Source organism: Sander vitreus, chromosome 10 (genome assembly GCF_031162955.1).
Source record: "Sander vitreus isolate 19-12246 chromosome 10, sanVit1, whole genome shotgun sequence".
Lineage (NCBI taxonomy): Eukaryota > Metazoa > Chordata > Actinopteri > Perciformes > Percidae > Sander > Sander vitreus.
In genome coordinates, this window is record NC_135864.1 from 32079458 (window position 1) to 32098534 (window position 19077).

The 19077-nt window shown below is 41.1% G+C and overlaps 1 protein-coding gene across 1 annotated transcript in view; it reads right to left on the minus strand.

The window, feature by feature from the left end:
- nrg2b (neuregulin 2b) overlaps nt 1-19077 on the minus strand; it is a 61374-nt gene that overhangs the window by 9120 nt on the left and 33177 nt on the right. Inside the window, exons 5-8 of the mRNA XM_078261158.1 lie at nt 9852-9910; nt 3618-3720; nt 1879-2008; nt 293-420 (exon numbers count right to left, since the gene is read on the minus strand). Coding sequence (XP_078117284.1) covers nt 293-420; nt 1879-2008; nt 3618-3720; nt 9852-9910 — 420 coding nt within the window. The remainder of the gene's footprint in view (nt 1-292; nt 421-1878; nt 2009-3617; nt 3721-9851; nt 9911-19077) is intronic.

Sequence of the window (19077 nt, forward strand, 5' to 3'; positions counted from 1 at the left end):
TAAGATTCCTGCTGCTATCACAATATAAAAGAGGTGAATGGAATTCGTATTATTTTTGGACAAAAAAAACATATACCATGAATATTTCTATCCAGAAATTAATCCTGTTACTCTGGGTGATCCACAGACTTCACTGCCAACAGCTCTCATTGGAGCTACTTTCTACAAAAGAAATAGTCCCTATGAAAACATAAATAAACAAAACTGTAAGAAGGAAAATTAGGAACATAGAAATTCTTTCATTTTTATGTGTATACGTGTCCATCTGGATGTGCGTGGGTGGCAGATCTACCTGGAAGCATGTGAGGCAGTGGTCGAGTGGTGGGAGCGCGTAGACATTCGGCTGCCTGCGTAGTTGCCTGCACCCTCAGCTCCGTGGCTGATCACACACTCTGTCGTTGGGATACTCTTGGAGATGTACTGCAACACACACACACATTTTAATTCTTGTTACTTATGTTTTTATTTTCCAAATAACAAACGTATCATACATTAGATTAGAAAAGATTAGATTGACTTTATTGATCTCAAATTGGGAAATGTCAGCGCTACAGCAGCAAATAATGAGACACAAGCACACGTACAGAATATACAAGAGATAATAAATAGGATAAAATACAAGAACAACTGTTCAAAAATAAATAAAAATACAAAGGAAAGAATGTACAAACGTATATACAAGTGGCGAATAAAAATGTACAACCTGCTTATATAGTATTTCTAAAGATGTAAGTAAAACCTTTGTTTGTGCAAGTTGCACTATAGTGCAGTATTGTGATGTATATGAATCTTATCTAACACATAGATATATAATATAAAGTATACGTAAGTGATACCTAATGATGAGAGGATTCTCCTGCACAGATCTTTTGTAACTCCTCATCACTTCTCTTTAATTGTTGCTGTTATGCTGCCTCATGCACATCGTGTCTCCCGGAGAATGGTAGGTGTTTCTGCACACTCTCTAACGTCTGTCAGCTCGGTGCCACCATATTTCCCTTTGTTGTCAGTGGATCAGAGCTTTATTTACACAAAGACTCTTTTGGAGGCAAAACTGCTCTGAAGGCTAAAAGAAACCTTCTCGGTGGACTTCAAATCTAAGTGCCAAAGATACAATAAAGTCTACCAGTGACTCCACCTAAGGAGGCTCTGTGGGCTTCCTGTGCAGTTTGCTCCGGTGAAGCCGACATCCAGTTCTCGTGTCTTTTCTTTCTTCTTCTGTTCCTCCTTTAGCATTTATGAATATCTGAGGGTATTCTGGAAAGTTTGACACCAAAATCCTATTCATAGGACTGCTATATTTAATTAAAAGCACTGACACATCAGGCTTTACTGTATTTTAGCGCTTTGATAAGAAAGCCAAGTCAGCCTGGGGATTGCAAAATGTGACTTCCATGCGTCCTGATTGGTAGCTAATAGAAAATTGTATATGTATTGCATTGTTGTACTGTATTATTGTTACTGTTGGCTATCAGTAGCTGAAACAAAATCACGGATGCCAAAAATGTCTTTGGTCACCGACTCTGATACAAACTTTATGCTTAACCAGCGTCTCGACTTAAAAAAAAGAAGAAGCTAAAAATGCTAAAATAAAAAAACAACCAGCCTTTCCCTTTTGCCATGAAGTGAGTAACTTTTCCTTGTTTTGACATTCAATCTGGTCAGTTAATATTGTTGCATTTCTCAAAAAATGGTGGTTATTTATATATTTCTGTCTTGAGAGCAGCTCTGCCTCTGAGAAAATTATGACCCTGTCAGAAGTGACCTGTTGTGGGTTTCTCCTCAGCATGAGACTTCACTTCCAGCCTGTCAGTGAAATCTGACCTCAGCATGGCCTCTACCTGCCTCTGCTGTGTGTTTGCTACTGTTTGGACTCACGTCAACCATGGGGATTTCCTCGGGCCCGGGCCCGGGGTGGTTGGGGCCGTTGGCCAGCATGCGGTTGGGTTGCTCCACACACTGATTCTGGTTCTGGTGTAGGTGACTGTGCATCTTCTGCCTCTGCTTCCTGGAAGGGTGGTGATGAAGGAACAATAAGTGATCTGGCAAAAAGTGCTAAACAAGGAACAGTGACTGAGATCATACTGATGTTCCTGCAGACTGCCGATACCCCACCAGAGAGCGGTGGCCTCCTGTACGCCTGAATTATTAGGTTCAATAGTGACCGACCCAAGTCAACGGGGCAGAATAATCCCCATGGGCACAGGCAGGGGCTCGAGGTAGTCTACCCTCACCGCTAAGGTAGCATAGAGAAACACAATGTTGAGAATGTAATGTTCATATTTTCAGTGAAATTGTGATGACAAGAATTTGTGTAGACCCTCAGTTACTATTTCCCTTGGACATCTAATGTAAGAGGGGAGCAGATGTTATGTATTTTGGGCTACTACTAGATCCGTAGCTGAGATACACCTAATGGATTGTGGGTAACTTTAGCTTCTGTTGTTGATGTTAGCCATGCTGCTGTAAAGATATGCTATCGGGCTAATGAACGGTTAATATTCCGTCGTAGTCCGGGTTATCAATGTTATGTCTAGTAAAATGTAGTCTTGTATTGCCAGACCTTCCTCCACAGCGCTGCGGAGGAGGGTCTGTCTAGTCCACACAGCATTCCGGGATGGGAGAAAAACGTGCTCTGGTTTGTTGGCATTTCTTTGTCATGGACGGCGCTAAGCGCCGGACGGAGCAACGGCGCTGCTGTAAAATAGCCTCTGAAAGGAACTTGTTTTGGTGGAACGTGTACGTTCAAAAGTAGTTTTAGTCGTGCAACAGAAAACTCAGATTGGACAGACAGTTGTCTGGATTTAGAGATCTGAGGAGCAGTTAACCATAGTCCTCATAAATTGACCAGAGTTTAGAATACGAACACAAAGAAAGCGGTAGGAAACGGACATCCGTCCTAAATAAGGGACATCAGGCGGAATGTCCGGCGGCACCGGAGCAATCCCGGAAGTGGAACGTTTTTCTGCAGAACATGTAGAACAAGACATATACACTCTATTTAAGAAAAATAATCTGATAATTTTTTCCCCCACTGCTCTACAGCAGCAGCTTTTTTTTTAAAGGTGCCCTGCCACACATATTTCATTACTTTGTGGTAATGTCTGAAGTTCCACTATGGACTCTGTAACATGTTTTGTGGAAAAAAATACCTTGGTTACCTTGTTTCAAGCCATTCTAGCGTGGTATAGAAAGCCTGCAGGAAGACTCAGCTCGATTTGTGCCAGTTCTCATTAATATTAACGAGCTAAGCTGCTTGACTCTGATTGGCTAACAGCTAGCCAATGAGAGCCTGGCTATCAGCATCCTTTACCCAGCGCAACTGGGCGAGCTCATGAATAGTAATGAGCTCAGGCAACACCACGTCAGACTGACCAGCTTTTGTAATTGGCCTGATTTCTCCACTTATTTCTTTTCAGTGGCTAGAGCTGACAAAGGAGGTAGCAGTTTATTTTCACATTCACGACATAACACAAACACATATGGACCTATCATATTTAAAAAAATACAAGTAAAAACAGTTTTGTGTGGCAGGGCACCTTTAAAATGGGTTAATTTGAAGGTTTGGAGCCTTTCATTAATAGGGATTAATTTATGTTTCCGTCAAAGACACATACTTGGTTTTGCAGTAGGCCACCACACAAACGATGCCAACCACCAACAGCGCCACACAGATGCCTGTGATCGTCAGCACTCGCCTCTGGTAGAGCTCCTCAGCCTCTGTGGATGGAAACACATGCACGTACAAACACACACACACACACACACACACACACACACACACACACACACACACACACACACACACACAAGTTCATATGCATGCACACATCCATACATTGCAGACAATCACAAGACAGACAAGAATATGTACACACACAGACAGACAGACAGACACAGTCACACACACATACACACACACACACACACACACACACACACACACACACACACACACACACACACACACACACACACACACACACACAAACAGCATGAGCACTACTCCATTGACTGTAACTACAGAAACAGTTTTCTCACTATTACCTGCTGCCATCCTATCCCCTGTGCTGGCTATAAAACAACTCCTGATCTATACTGGCACATGCCTTTCAGTTTTAACTGTACTACAGTCAAACAGTGCTACTACAACACAGGAGTAACACTACAAGCTCATAAATATTATGATGAAAAGCAGAGCTGTAAAGCTACATCCTGACATAGACTTCCTGCTGTCCCTATACACGTGGATTTACAATGGCCATGGGGATGTAATGCTACAGATGACACTGGAGGGCATCTGAATGCATGCCTGAATGGATGGAATCATCAAAAGACAAGTCGTCCGGATGAAGAAATTAAATAAAGCATTTTTTGTTTCAAAGTGTTGATACCACAATGGCCTGAGAATGAAAAAGTTAAGTATTCACAAAGCTCACCAGAACTAAAACTGTCATAAATGTTAGAAAGAAATGCCAAACATATTTTGTCTGCCACTCCGACATTCATTAATAAATTAAATGTATTAAAGGGAATACACTGTACATGCTTTAATTATCTGTGTTCCTGTGCTTGTATGAACAGGTGATGTGTTTGTACACTATTCACAGAAGCTGATACAAGACTTTACAGCCTGGTATCACCACAAATAGCACGCCAATTTCTTAAGTCATTTCGTGTTCTTTTTTCCTTTTCGCATGTCAATTCCACGCCATTTAGTCCCAGTTATTTCATGCTATTTAGTCTCTGTCTTATATTAACCATACAGCCTTTTTTCTCCTTCTTAATGTTTAATAGTTATACAGTATGTATGTATGTGTTTTACTTGCAAAAATGTGACCACAGCTCTTCTTTTTTTGCTTGAAAAACAGGTGGAAATAGAAATCCATTGTATCCATGGTACAAATTATTATGGTATTGGTTATTTTTCTGATGTTGGAGTGAAGTTATCATAAAAATCCATCCATCCATCTTCGTCCACTTATCCGGTATTGGGTCATAAAAATGTATTACAATAACCTGAAATCGTTACTTTGGCGTTCTCCTTTGATATTTTGTAATAATTTGACTGTATTGGCTTTAGATAATATCAGCTACTATAAAAGACAATTCACTTTTCCTTGAAGCTATTGAATTGACCTACAAAGGAAAATATTTTTTTAAGTAGCCACAATTGTTCACTTCTAAAAGATGTGTAGGATGTCTACAAAGTGTTTGCCTTTGGGAACATCTCGAGACAGATCTGGATCACGTTACACTGAACTATATTAAACTCATTAAGTTCTAACAGGTTTGTGGTGATGCTGTGTGAATACTTCGCCATCTCGGTGTGACTAGGTTAATTCAGATTTCTGGGCCTGTTGTGGTGTCACACTCTGTGTCAGAACGGAAAAGCGCAACGACACAATGACAGAGGGAGCAACAAACAGAACAGAACATGAGGGGGAGAGGGAGGGAATAAAAGAGGTGAGGAAGGAGGAGCAGGAGGAAACATGTAGACAGAGGGAGAGGAGGAGGGCTGAGAGGGGAGCAGGGGCGTGTCCAGGAGAATGGCCCGTGAGAAACTAGTCCCCAGAAACCACACAATACCCTGACTTTGTCCCCTTATCAACTGAAACTGGATTATAGAGGCCCTTGGATTGTTCGTTACGGCCAAATCAAAGTCACTAAAGATGAATGCTTTTCAATGTCATAAACCTTCTATTTTACAAACATTCTGTTCGTTTCTGTTTCTTCTCATGTTGGACTAAAACTGACGCTGTCTGCTTAACACAGTGACATCTATGAGAGATCTATAGCTGAAGACTATCTGTGGTTCTTATGGAAGAAAGTTGGTTGAAAATACGGTAAAAGCTGGTGAATAAATAACTGTCCCCTTTACCTAATTCATCACCTCACCTTTCCCCGTCTCCCCTCGCCTAGACACGCCACTGAAGGGGGGGGGGGGGTTCTAAATAAAGGGCCTCTGTAGGGACTGACAAGCCTACGAGAGCCTTGGCCCGGCATTGTGTGTGTGTCACAGGGTACTGATACAGAAAGGCAAAGGGAAATGGGAAGGCGAGCTCGCTGGCACAGTGGAGCCAACAGCAATCATGATTTAGGACAGGCGAGCTCTTGACTCTGACACTGAGTCAATCAAGGGCAGAATAATAAGGACAGACTATGTGGTCAGGCCTTTTGCTCGCTTTTGGCAACGCTTTGCTAAAATACTCGCAGCTTGCATGTTTTTTTTCGACAGGCTGCTGAAGCCAATATGCATTGCCAAAGCCCAGAGGACGAGCCAGATACTTGTATTTATCGATGATGTGAAACTCAAAATTTTTGGACAAACAAGATATCTTCTGCTCTGATATGGTGTCCAGGTAAACACATCTCTGATTTGTAACAGGCCTAGTAAATTGTGTTTTAATTCACCTCTGCACTTTCTTTAATTAGTGTATCCTTCCCAGTTAATTTGTGCCTGTCTCTAATGTCTACTTCTCTTAAATGTGTCCGACTGTAAGAAGAGTGCATGCAAAGAAGGGAGGTTACGTGTCTTAAAAGCAGGTTAGCTGGCAGGAGAAAAAGAGGGACAGGTTGAGGGAGACCCAGTTGTTGGTTTTAGAAAGAAGATGGCACAATAATGTGTGACTGTGAGAGGATCTTGGCAAACCCTTTAAGCACAGCAAAATGAATAATAATGTTCCATACCCATAAATTCAATTCTGAGCAGCTCTGCCAGCGCAGAAAGTTGTCGTGGTAAAAGGAAAGAGACAGATAGGGTCAGGTGTAATGTCCACTTTGGAGCAGATATTTTTCATGTCCTATATACGCTGAACCAGGACACAAGTCAATTAGTGCTGTCAATCATAGTGATTGACAAGTGTACCGTCCAGTAACAGACAGACAACTCAGACAGCCTTAGCTCTGTGACCCCCAGAAATGATAGGAAAACAAACTGAACCAAACTAAATCAAAAGGGATCAAATGAACCAAAGGCAGAAGGTAAGAGAAAGCCAACAGGCAGGAAAAGGCATGCAGAGACAGATGAACAAAGACAGCAAGACAAGAAGCCACATCACTTACTGCTATATTTACTAGACCTCATTTCTGGAGTTAACAACAGACAGAAATAGTAAAAAAGAAAAAAAACAAGACAAAAGAAAAGAAAAGAAAAGGATAAAAAGCAGTGAGTTACTCTACAACATAAAAACACATTACAGTCGATGAGGCTGGCACAGCGAATGGGAGTGGGTGCTATAACTCCTTTGACTAATTGCAATTGTGTGCCTTTGTATTGATTACAGCATACCTCTTGTAATGCACTTTGTCCCACTACTGCTGCGTACAGCTATTATAACCTTTCTTATGATTTACAGAGAAATCATGTGAGCATTCCTAATTTCCAAGGCTTTGCATGCATTACCGGCTGTAAAAAGAGAGGCCCATACAAAAAGTCAGCCAATCTTCGGTCCACCCTGACCTTAACTACTCTACAGTTTGACAGTGCTTTATGTTCGTAGCACTACGCAGGCAGTAACAAACCAACATGGATTCAAAACAGCAGAAAAGTGTTGCTTCAACTGATTGAAAGAGCGTCACAATGCAAAATAAAAAAAGCACACAGACAGATTTCAGCATGGACACAATGTCTGATGATGGGGTCAAAATAAGCAGACGTCACATATAGTATGATATCTTATGACCTGGTCTTGGTTTGAATTAGACATTATTCAGTGACAGACAAACAGCAAAGCGAGACAACATGGCATGGAGCAACAGTGTTTAACCCCCTGGAAACAAGAAAAAGAGGGTCATTTGTATCCCTCTATTTTATATCCCTGTGATTGCTGGGCCAGTAACAGGAGCGTGACACAGCTGATGGAGGGAGGAGCACTTTGATTTCTGTATAAAAGTAGCCAAACCTACAGGAAACATTTAAGCTTCTGTTGCTATAAATCTTCATGAACGTGTCATGGAATCTCTGGTTACCATCTGATGGTACCAATACTGTCTATATGTGTTTCAGTGTCACCGCCCATGCAATCACAGGAGAGTGACCAAACATGCCCCATTGCATCCAGGAACAATTTGACATTTTTGGAAATTTTGCACATTTTCTTTCTTGCTGAGAGTGAGATGAGAAAATCGACACCACTCTCATGTCTGAACACTAAATAAGAAGCTAGAGTCAGGATACGTTTAGCTTAACTTAGCATAAAGACTGAAAGTAGGGGGACACAACTAGCCTGGGTCTGTCCTGTGGTAAAAAACACACACATCCTCAAACAATCTGCCTATCAGCACCACTGGTTTCCAAGTAACCTGAGGCTATCGACAACACTGGAATTCACTGCTCCTCCCGTAATAATAATCCTGTAAAACCACAAGTTGTAGTTGTGGCACATTGACATGATATAATGTTTTGATCAATGAGCTTTAGAGATGCTGGTTGGTGTGGGTTTTTTTACCGTTGGATAGAGGCAGGCGAGCCGTTTCCCCCTGTTTCCAGTCTTTTTGCTAAGCTAAGCCAAATCTTTACAACATACGCATTTCACACAAATGACTAAACTATTCCTTTAATTAAATGACACTGTGAGAAGAATGAAAACAAGTGACACCATTCTGAACACAGTAGAAGTCAACCCTAGAACATTTCAAGCAGCATTTAGCCACATGCCGTAATGAAAGATTTTTATCAGATGATCCATGGATGCTTAAGAGTGAAAACAACAGGTTATCACATTCATTATTACTGTGGGTTTTACCCTAATCTCTTTGTTCAGGACTGATTCCACTCACATGATATGGAGAAACTCCACTTACATTAAAATGAATATCACAGAGAGAATGACCCTCAGATAGATATAACCATCACTGACATTTTCAAAACTCATTACATTATGACCTAAATGTTGAACATATTCTAACTCTAAATCTCATTGTCATTTAAATAACAAATTGTTGGGGTTTTGGACACACTGTAGTGTTTAGTATTGACTGGCGGCTGTTCAAAACAACGTCAGAAGGACTTACATCTAAAGCCTTGAGTCATACTCCTACTCCAAAAAGTAAAATCAATGAAATGTGTTTCTCTTTGTTTAAAAGAGAGACAGAGCATTGAGTAGAAAACTTTCATGTGTGTATTAATAGTTTCTAGGCACATAGCCTTGATTGTTTAATTTTAGTTTTTTAATTGCTGAAACTCTTAACAGCACCGATGGACCATCTACAAAGAAAAGTGACAATAAAGTGTTCCAATAAAAGCTTTTCATTGTGTTAATTCTCTGTCTCCTCTGTTTCTTTTTGTGCAGATCTCTGGATCAAGCTGCAACAGAAGTTTTTTATGTGTGCAATTTACAGCTTAAAAATACAGATTTTTAGATTTTTTAACGTACTGTACGGATGTGCTGCTTGTTGTTGAGTTGTCAATTCTCTGCTTTTTTTTGCAGCTTTCTAAGTCAAGTATCCAGTATATAATGTGCTCTAAAAAAGAATTCAAGCAGATGAACTAGTGTATAACATATCGTATATGTACTGTAAATTATAGAATCTCTCAGTTGTTTGTTTCTGGTGACCAGAGGAGCACCACGGAGGAACCAGGGGAGACAGGGGGAGGAAGGGGTGGACACAGAGGCATGCAAACTCACTTTCACGCACACACACACGCACACACACATACACACACATTAACTTACATGAAACACAAGAGTAGGTTTGCAAACACACACACACACACACACACACACACACACACACACACACACACACACACACACACACATATACAGAGTGCTCCATCCATCCAACCCCTCCGATGTAGCATGCAGCATCTCAGTGGGAAGGAGACAGACAAGAGCAAATGGACATACTGTAGAAACCGGCCATGACGGAGTTTTGACAGCGGTCCCCCGTATAGTCATTGGGACACCTGATGGAGGGAAAACAAGACACAGAGGGAGGGAGGGGGGGGGGGGATGGGGGGAGGGTTAAAGATACAGAGGGAAGAAAGAGGTTTTGACAGGAGAAGTTCACAAAGACAGATAGAAAAGAGGGGAAAAGAGAGAGAGAGGAAGGGAAGGAGGGAGACATAAGAGAGCAGAGAGATGAGGGATTAGAAACAGCACAATCCACCAACTACAGAGAGAGAGATGACCTGCATACCGTGACATCACCGCCATCAATATGACATCACTGCTACAGTTAGGACATCATCACAGTCACGAGGGTCATGTGATGGTGGTGCAGGTAGTAGGAGGGGTCAAACGTACAGTCGTTAACCTCCAACAACCTCTCGCATACAAACACAGATGCACACAAGCACACACACTCACATTTGCCGTATTATGGACTCTCATTCATTGCATCCATTTCTTAACCCCTGGCCAAAACCATGATGAAATAGAAAAAGCAAAGCAAGGGAATACTTTTAAGTACAGCATAAAATATGTCCGTAAAAACTGTAAAACAGCAGACAAGGACAGTTTATACAGATCTTGTCTGCCATTAAATGTTGAACCATGGCTCTGAAATATCAGTAGGCTAACTGTGCTGTCTATTGATACATGAATGGTGCTGTCCGTGGTGCTGAAGTAGCAGATGGATTTGTAATTGCGACTTTTTCTGAGTCCCGCCCTTCTGTCAGTTTCGTCTTGGATCTATAATATCCTCTGAACTATAAAGCCTACTGCCTATACCTGTTTGCTGGGTGACATTATCCGAGATTAACAAAACAATCTGAGTCGAGTAAATGATCATTACAGTCTCAAAATCATTTTCATTGGCTAACGTGCTAGCCAGCCATGTTAAGCTACGTGCAAAGAACAAGGTCTCATCTCCACCTGCTCCTGAGAAAGATATCTGGCTCTTTAGCTGCTAAATGCTCCACTTTCTTTGTTGCTAACTTTATCTATCTGCTGTTTGGTGCTGAGCTGGTAGCGTACAGTGGGTTTATCAGAGCTTTGTCACTGAAAACAACTGACTGCTTTTGTGGGAAATAAGGTTGATGAGAGCCGTGAGAGTGAACCAAAACATTCAAGTTTTGGGCCATGAAACCCAAACTAATTTTCAGGTTCATACTTGTATTTTGGGTTTCTACTAGAATGATTAGATAGAATGAGACTGTCTGAAATGCTCAGCGCCTGTCTCTTTAAGCCCCCTCCCTGAAAAAGTCCAGTCTGCTCTGATTGGTCAGCGTTTTTATGTCTTTGGCATCTGCGCTCTCGGTGTCTCTGCACCCCCATTACAGCCTGGGAATGACTGTAACGGCACTGTAGCAGCACTTTCTAATTATATATAGTATAGTAAAAGTATAATAAAAAAAGACATGGAAATCTCACTTTTTACAATATGGGACCTGTAACTGTAATGTTCTGTAGAGCTGAAGCTGCACAGTGATAATGTTCTGTAGGTTTGTTACTGCAAGCGGTAAACAGGGTGTAGTAGGGTATGCACATGCTAAATACTTCTACAGGTGCTGGATTAGAAAACAAATATGAAGCCAACAAATTCTCTGTACTGATAGCTCCCAACTATTTAATTAAATAGAGCAACGTTTCGATCTAACAGAGATCTTCATCAGTCATGGTCAGATGACCATCACAGAGCAGAGCAAGCAATATATTATAGTCACAATCACATTACGTAATCACTTAGGTGGCTGGGATCTGCATGACTGGGAGTCAAACTGACCAATCAGAGCAGAGCTGGATAACACTGTCTGATACTTCCACATATGAGAAAAAAAGCATTTGTCACTATTTTCACATTACACATAGTCATTTGATCTACTGTTACTATAAAAATATAGTTTGGAGCAGCTTTAAATACTTTACATGAATAATTTCAATGATCTTATGAACATATAAAATGTGGATGGGTTAAAGAATATGTAAACACACACACTGTACCACTGGCCTCCTGGATATTTCCGGCTATGCTTATGACTTTATCAGTAAGATGCAGTTGAGAGATACAGTGGTTAGAAATCCAACAAACTCATAAGTAGTGTGAATGTCGTTGAATGTGCCTGGTCTCAGTCAGAGTATTTTGAGGTCAAGGTTTAATGAAGCTGAAGGTGCGAACACCCAGCAGGAAATCAAAGCCCTGTTTAGTCATGCACACGTAGTGGTTAAGGAGAGTGCTGCTGCAATGAGAACATCCTTGCTTTGTGTAATGCTGTGTGTGTGTGTGTGTGTGTGTGTGTGTGTGTGTGTGTGTGTGTGTGTGTGTGTGTGTGTGTGTGTGCGTGTGTGTTTGGTGGAAAAGCCTGGTAACCCATCACAAACACGTAACAACAACAAAAATCCCTCAATGAATCCTGTAAAATAAGCCTTAAAGAATGAGGACTTGTCAAAATGACCATACACCAAAAATGGGGACGTGTAAAATTAAAATATACCTGCTTTTCACAAGAATAGAAGTATAAACGTGACACACACACACACACACACACACACACACACACACACACACACACACACACACACAAAGAGACAGACTGAGATAGAAGCAGAAAGAGAAACGAGAGAGAGACAGAGAGAGAGAGACGGACCTCCACAGCGTGTGAGCATGAACATGGTTGGAATGGGTTTTGGTATTTCTTGGGCATAAATAACAGCAATAGTTTACATACAGCTGCAGAGTGTGCTGTTTTGTTTCTGGATGGGTGGCGAGCTGTCAGCGATACCACGGGTTGCATATGATTCATATTCAGGCAACAGCCATCAAACTCACAACACTGAAACTAACAAGTAGGCTCCTCTCTGCATAACCGTCACTCGAAAACTGATACACATACATAGCCCAAAATATTGTTCTTTTTTTAAAGTTAATTAGTATTACTGCCATTCTTTTCTATCCAGCTTATCAGCTCTTTAGATGGAACACTACATTTCAATTCATGTCCTTGAGAAAATAAAAAAATCATTTTGAGAGAGTGCTTCAAATTCTGAAATGTCTTGAATTATAATGAGTGTCATGGCTTTTACCCAGCGAGGCCTAATTGATTGAATCTCTTTATTGCTATAAGTGATAGTAGATCAGCTTTTACTGCAGTCAAATGAAAAATAGGCATGTTATAGAAAATCTGATCCAACTGCAGTGCACATTATACTGTAGATGAATCAAAGCAATTGATCAACCCCAGTGTTCTGCTATCATGGGTGTGGCCCCCCCACCCCCCTTACAGCCATTACAGGATAATAGAAGCTCTCTGGCTCTAATAGCCATATTGTTTTTATTACAGTGATTTAGTATCAGGTCAAAAAATGTATCCAGTTTGAAAGGCAAGGACCTCCGTCCATCCCCCTGCATATACCGTCCATAGAACTGACTGGGGATCCTTTTCTCCTCTTTCTCACCACTAAAGAGACAACTTGCATTTTGAATCAATTACAGCAAAACCCCTCGGAAGAGCCCACTCAGCAATTTCCCATAGAGTTATAAATAGAGTAGAGAGAGAGAGAGAGAGCGAGAGAGAGAAAGAGGGAGAGAGGTGCGAGACACTGGGAGCAGAGGCAGCCCTATGCCGGCAGAGCTTTTACTGTATATCATTTCTTTTCTCCTTCTCTTCTGTTTCTCCCTGCCTCTCATGCCCCCTCTTTTCTCCACCCTTTCTTTATCTGCCTATGCTCGCCTTTCCTTTTTTTCCCCCGACTGTACTGTTCTTTCCGCCCTGAGAATGAGCACAGAGGGAAAGAAAAGCCAGCAAACCTTTTGTTCAAACCATCTGAATGAAAGCAAAAGTCCATGATTCATTTAAAAAAAAAATATTTATCATATAAAGGCTCGTAAAAATTAAGAGAAAAAACCCCCACAGACAGCTGTGGACATTATGTTCAATACAAGCCTGAACTCGTGGCATTTGTAGATTCAATTTGATTAAATTTATCAAACTTTATTGATTCAAATGGAGGATTTGGCATTTTCAACCTATACTGTAGCTGGGAATACATACATGGGCTAATGTTTACAGCTGGCAGCCAGACTGGAGATTAGCAACAGCGTTAATCAGAGTATCTGCAACTGTACACAGAAAGCTATAACATAGGTTAAAGGAACATTGAGTAAGCAAGACACACCAAGCTTTGACTGCCAACAGCTCGCCAGCGGGCATGTTTGTATGTACTGATCTCCATTTTAACCTCCACTCTCTGTTTAAGCCAGGGTGCCTTTCTGTATGTGCTGTCCTCCACTTTAACCTACAGACTCCATTTTGCTGTAAAGCATTACTTTCCTCTTCAGGGAAGAGGAGATTATATGTCTCCATGGTCGGCACAAAAGAGCTTGCAAATACCACTCAAAATTTAGGGATATTAAAAAAATATTCTGCTGCCTGCCAGTGCCATGCATTGCACTGATTTGCAGCTGTTGCGCAAAATGTCTTTGTGTGCGATTGCAGGTCTACATATCTCTGAAGGGAACAAGCCGAGCAGACAGTCTACAGACAGTGGTCTTATTTACATCCTGTTATCCACCGGCCCAAACAGACAGGCCAACAAAGGATGACAAAGCTGAGAAGCTACAGTAACTCTCTGGAAACTGCTGGCTAGTCTGCTACTAACTTGCTAGCCTGCTGTAGCTTCTTGAAATATGCCGTGAGTTTGTGTGTAGCACAATCATGCACAGAATGTTGTACGATCCTGCCCATTTTGGACTCCTAAATTGCTATATACGCAGCTCCTAATGTCTATATGCAACCCTCTCGAACTAAGTTTTCTGCTTGTCAGCACCATGAAAAAAAAAAATCCTGATTTATCCTTCAGCAATGACCGGAAGGTACTGTATATCAGATGAGGGATAGAAAGACATGGGGAGAGAGAGTGAAGAGGGGAAGCAGAGAGAGAAAGTGAGAGAGAGAAATGGAAATGAAGAAACAAAGAGTGTAGATCTGGAACAGGCAAGATCTAAGGATGGATTTCTAGCAGATACGTCCAGTTGTACAGGAAGCATAACAACAAAGCTCTTGATCATATACGACTATACACGCCATCTGTTATCCACACTCAGGGGAAGTGTGTGCTACACGTCTACAAAATGATCCTGTATGCATGGCAAGTTGGAAATAAAAGAATACAACCTCCAGTTTAGAAAATATACATTTCACAAAGTGGAACAAAGATTTTTTCATAGCTTAGGTTCATACAAAGCTTTGGTTGCAAAAATGCAGTTTGTATTGCACTGAGCTTACAGCTGTCGTGTCGGCATACGGTGCCATTTAAAGGGACAGTTCGGATATTTTGAAGTGTGGTAGTATAAGGAACTTATCCATTGTCAGTGTGGGGCCGGCAGCAAACATATTTTAGACATCTAAAAAAAGGCCTACAGTACTATACTATATTTAGAATATTCTCACCGCTTTACCTTGCCTTCAGACAGCCCTTTCCGACTGAGAAATGAAGCCATTGTATTCATCTACGCTCTCTTCAAAACCACCAGACTCCTTTACAAAAACAGTTAATTTTACCTGGCAGAACACGGCGGTCTACCGCCGCCTCAATCGGTTAGTTTGTTTGTGTTATTGTTTGACTTTGGTGAATCCAAACTAACCCTTTAAAACACAGAAGTCACACAATAACACTAACTAACTAACCGATCGAGACAAAACTAACTAACCAAATAGCAACTCCCGTGTTCTGTGAAGTTAAATTACTATTTTTGTCAAAGGAATCTGGTGGCTTTGAAGAGAAAGGGCTGCAAGTTAAAGCGGCGAAAATATTCTAAATATACAGTCCCTCCAGAAAAACGCGATTATGAGATATAGCATAATTCAATGCATAATCAGCCAAAGTCTGCATATTTATGCGGGGGCCGCATTTTTTCAAACTTTTGCCGCATAAATTGCCAATTTCCGCGCGAAATATGCGGAGCTTGCATGATTTCATAATCCCCGCATTTTCGTTGCAAAAAATTCACATTTATCTTAGCAGAAAGTTGAAAAATGTTGCGTTTACATCACACAAGAGCAGCCATTTTCCCACAATTTCATCGCATAAAATTGCATAAATATCCCGCATATTCCATCGCATTTTTTAAGAAAACGTGCCGCATAATCAAGGATTTTTGCCCGCAACAATCACAAAAAAACTGCATTTTTCTGGAAGGACTGAAATATAGTGTACACTTAAACTGATAATGATCTTTTTAGGTGGCTAAAATACGTTTAGCTGCTGCCCCTGTCCACAGCAGTACATTGCTTAGCTTCCGTTTCTGTCTGCTTCTCTAAACTGGGGGGGTGTTGACCACCAACTGTAGGTAATACACTGACTATAGATAAGAACCTCATACAACCCAACTTCAAAATGTGCAAACTATCCCTTGAATGTACCAAAGAAGGGAAATAGTAATTGTTGATATAATGCCATTTCCTTTTTCTTTTTTTATTCTTTTTTTGGGCATTTTAGGCCTTAATTTCCATAGGACAGATGAAGACATGAAAGGGGAGAGAGAGGGGGAACGACATGCAGCAAAGGGCCGCAGGTCGGAGCCGAACCCGCGGTCGCTGCGTCGAGGAGCAAACCTCTATATATGTGCGCCCGCTCCACCAACCGAGCCAACCCGGCCACTATAATGCCATTTTCCACCTCTACTACACTAGTGTAAAATGCTACCGGCTCCAAGTTTCTTCTATGTTGTAGCCAGAGTGTTACTGTTACCTGATACCACAACTTTGCCAACATGCACATTGTTTCATTATATTTGCTGTAACTGTAACTTGTGACATGTTCATATAAATAAATGTCTGTTTTTCTCAGGAACAGGTTGATGTAACATAGCAGTGATTCATCTAATATCTAGTTCATGGAAAACTTTGCACTTGCTGTTCTAAACACATACCAGTCTGGTAGCTCTTTCCTGGGAAAAATCCTCCCACTCACAGGAAGTGATGCATTTTATGTTAGTTTATTTCAAGGAAACGGAAGAAGGACTTGATACCTAGCATGAATTGAACCCTGTCAACTGCTCCTGGTCTGCTTCAATGCAGAAATACAGTAGTTGTGGCATCACTATTACTACAATTCAGATCCAGCTTGCCATGATTATGACCATTAGTTTGTCAATGGTTTGACATCAATATATTGTGATAGTTGTGAGAACATTGACGAAGAAGGAACTATAACAGTCACAGTTGAGTGTTTAGCAGTACCAGAGGAGGAAAACCTTAAAATAGATGGATTATCCATGAAATGAAAGTATTATACTTACTTCTGATCTTAGTAAAAAAGACATGCTGTGAGACTGTTGCAGTCATTCTTCAGTAAACACTGTCAGATGTTTGAGGATTCAGCTTAATGCAATCTTACCTCTGACAAGCCAACGTGACATCATGACTTTGCGTAAACATACACGCCCACTTTCTTAAGCCAAGTGGCGTGTTATCTGTACGCATTTTGAGCTATCTGCGTGTATGTCTACACTGTATACAGCGGACGTAAACATACATGCCACTTTCTAAAGCCAAGTGCCGTGTTATCTGCACGCATTTTGAGCGCCGTATACAGCGGACGGGTTACTTTAGCTTACTTTAGTAAATGAAGAAAGCGACGGTTGAGTTTACGAAACGTGGGACACGAAGGAAACGTGACACGCAGGACACGATCCCCGGTCTCCTGGGTGAAAGTCCTGTGTTTTACCTATCCACCGCCCTTTCATACTACTCGCTACGGCGTAAATTCACACGCAATCGCAAGGTAATGTAAGTCAATGGAGGCCAAACGGCGTTGATAAACACGCTAAAAAGCAAGTATGCGTCTTGAGAACACGCCAAAAATGGCATACGAATTGGCGTGTCATACATACGCCACTTCATGAGATCAGCCTGGACAAGCACTTTTTTGCTACTTAGCTGGCTTCTCCCACGATCCCCCGCTTCCTGTCAACTTTACAACTGTGAGTGAAGTTAAGATAAATGGTCAATAATCCAGTATTAAACTGGTTACACCATATTTTCACGGTTGATAATTGAATCATTTGTATCGAAAGATTATCAGTTTTTCGTTGAGTCAATTCTGATATTTCACTTGGGACTAACTTTATTATGGCAATACTGCCAGACTATTCTCTGAGTGTTAAAATTAAAGTACAGTCAATAATGGCAGCTAGCTATTAGAAATAAGCAATACTGTGATTATGGTTGCTAGGTAACTAGCATGGCTGCTTACAGCGGCTAACGACAGATGGTGGTGAGTGACAATGAATGTTTATAAAATGTAGGCTAACACACACTTAAATGTGCAGCCTCACTAAAAGTTGAATAAGAAAAATCCAGGACAGTCCAAATCGCTGTGTGCTTTTGAGATATTACAATCAGTCTCTTCTCCCCTGTCCTCTTCACTTTCCTAGGTGCCCTCAGCATGCAAAGTGTTTGGTGGTTACATGCCAACAGAGTGACCGACAACAGAGGCAGCAGCTAATAAACTACGTCACAGGATGTCCTCTTTAACTCCTGTGAAGTTCCTCTGAGCAATACTGTGCTCTTGGTTGAAAAAGATTTTCTGCTGCAGGGTCAGCAAAAGTAGAACCAACTACCATGCCGTACAAGATACCCGATTGCTAACCTAGCTTGGACCAAGGAGACAAAGGTCTGCTATACTGTCTAATGGAAGAGAACAACTTTTTTTTAAATCTATATTTATATATTATTGTCCATAACATCAATAGTTTTCCCACAAACACTGTCATCACCCTGCATATATGCAGGTAGACGCCAATCGTTTCCGTTGGGTTCTACCAACATATAGGGCAGCGTATCTATGTTCTCAGGGTCCCATGTTCCCCGGCTCAATATCCTCTTCATATGACACATTAAGGAGACCTTTCGAAGGGTTTTTATCTTCTCAGCAATGTTTTTGCCTTAGGTCCAATGTTCAATGTACGTTTCCCTGAGTCAATATGTTGAACTCAACCACCTACTGCTTACAGACTGCTGATGTTATACTTATCCAAACTTACGCCCTGAAATTTGCAGGCAACAGACTTTTCTTGACTTTAGACATTGATATCTCCACAGTGGCTTGAGAGATTTTTAGTACAAGTTAAACTGTATTTTGAAAGTCCATCTCGCTTTCTTTCTTTCTTTCTTTTGTTTTTTGCTATTTG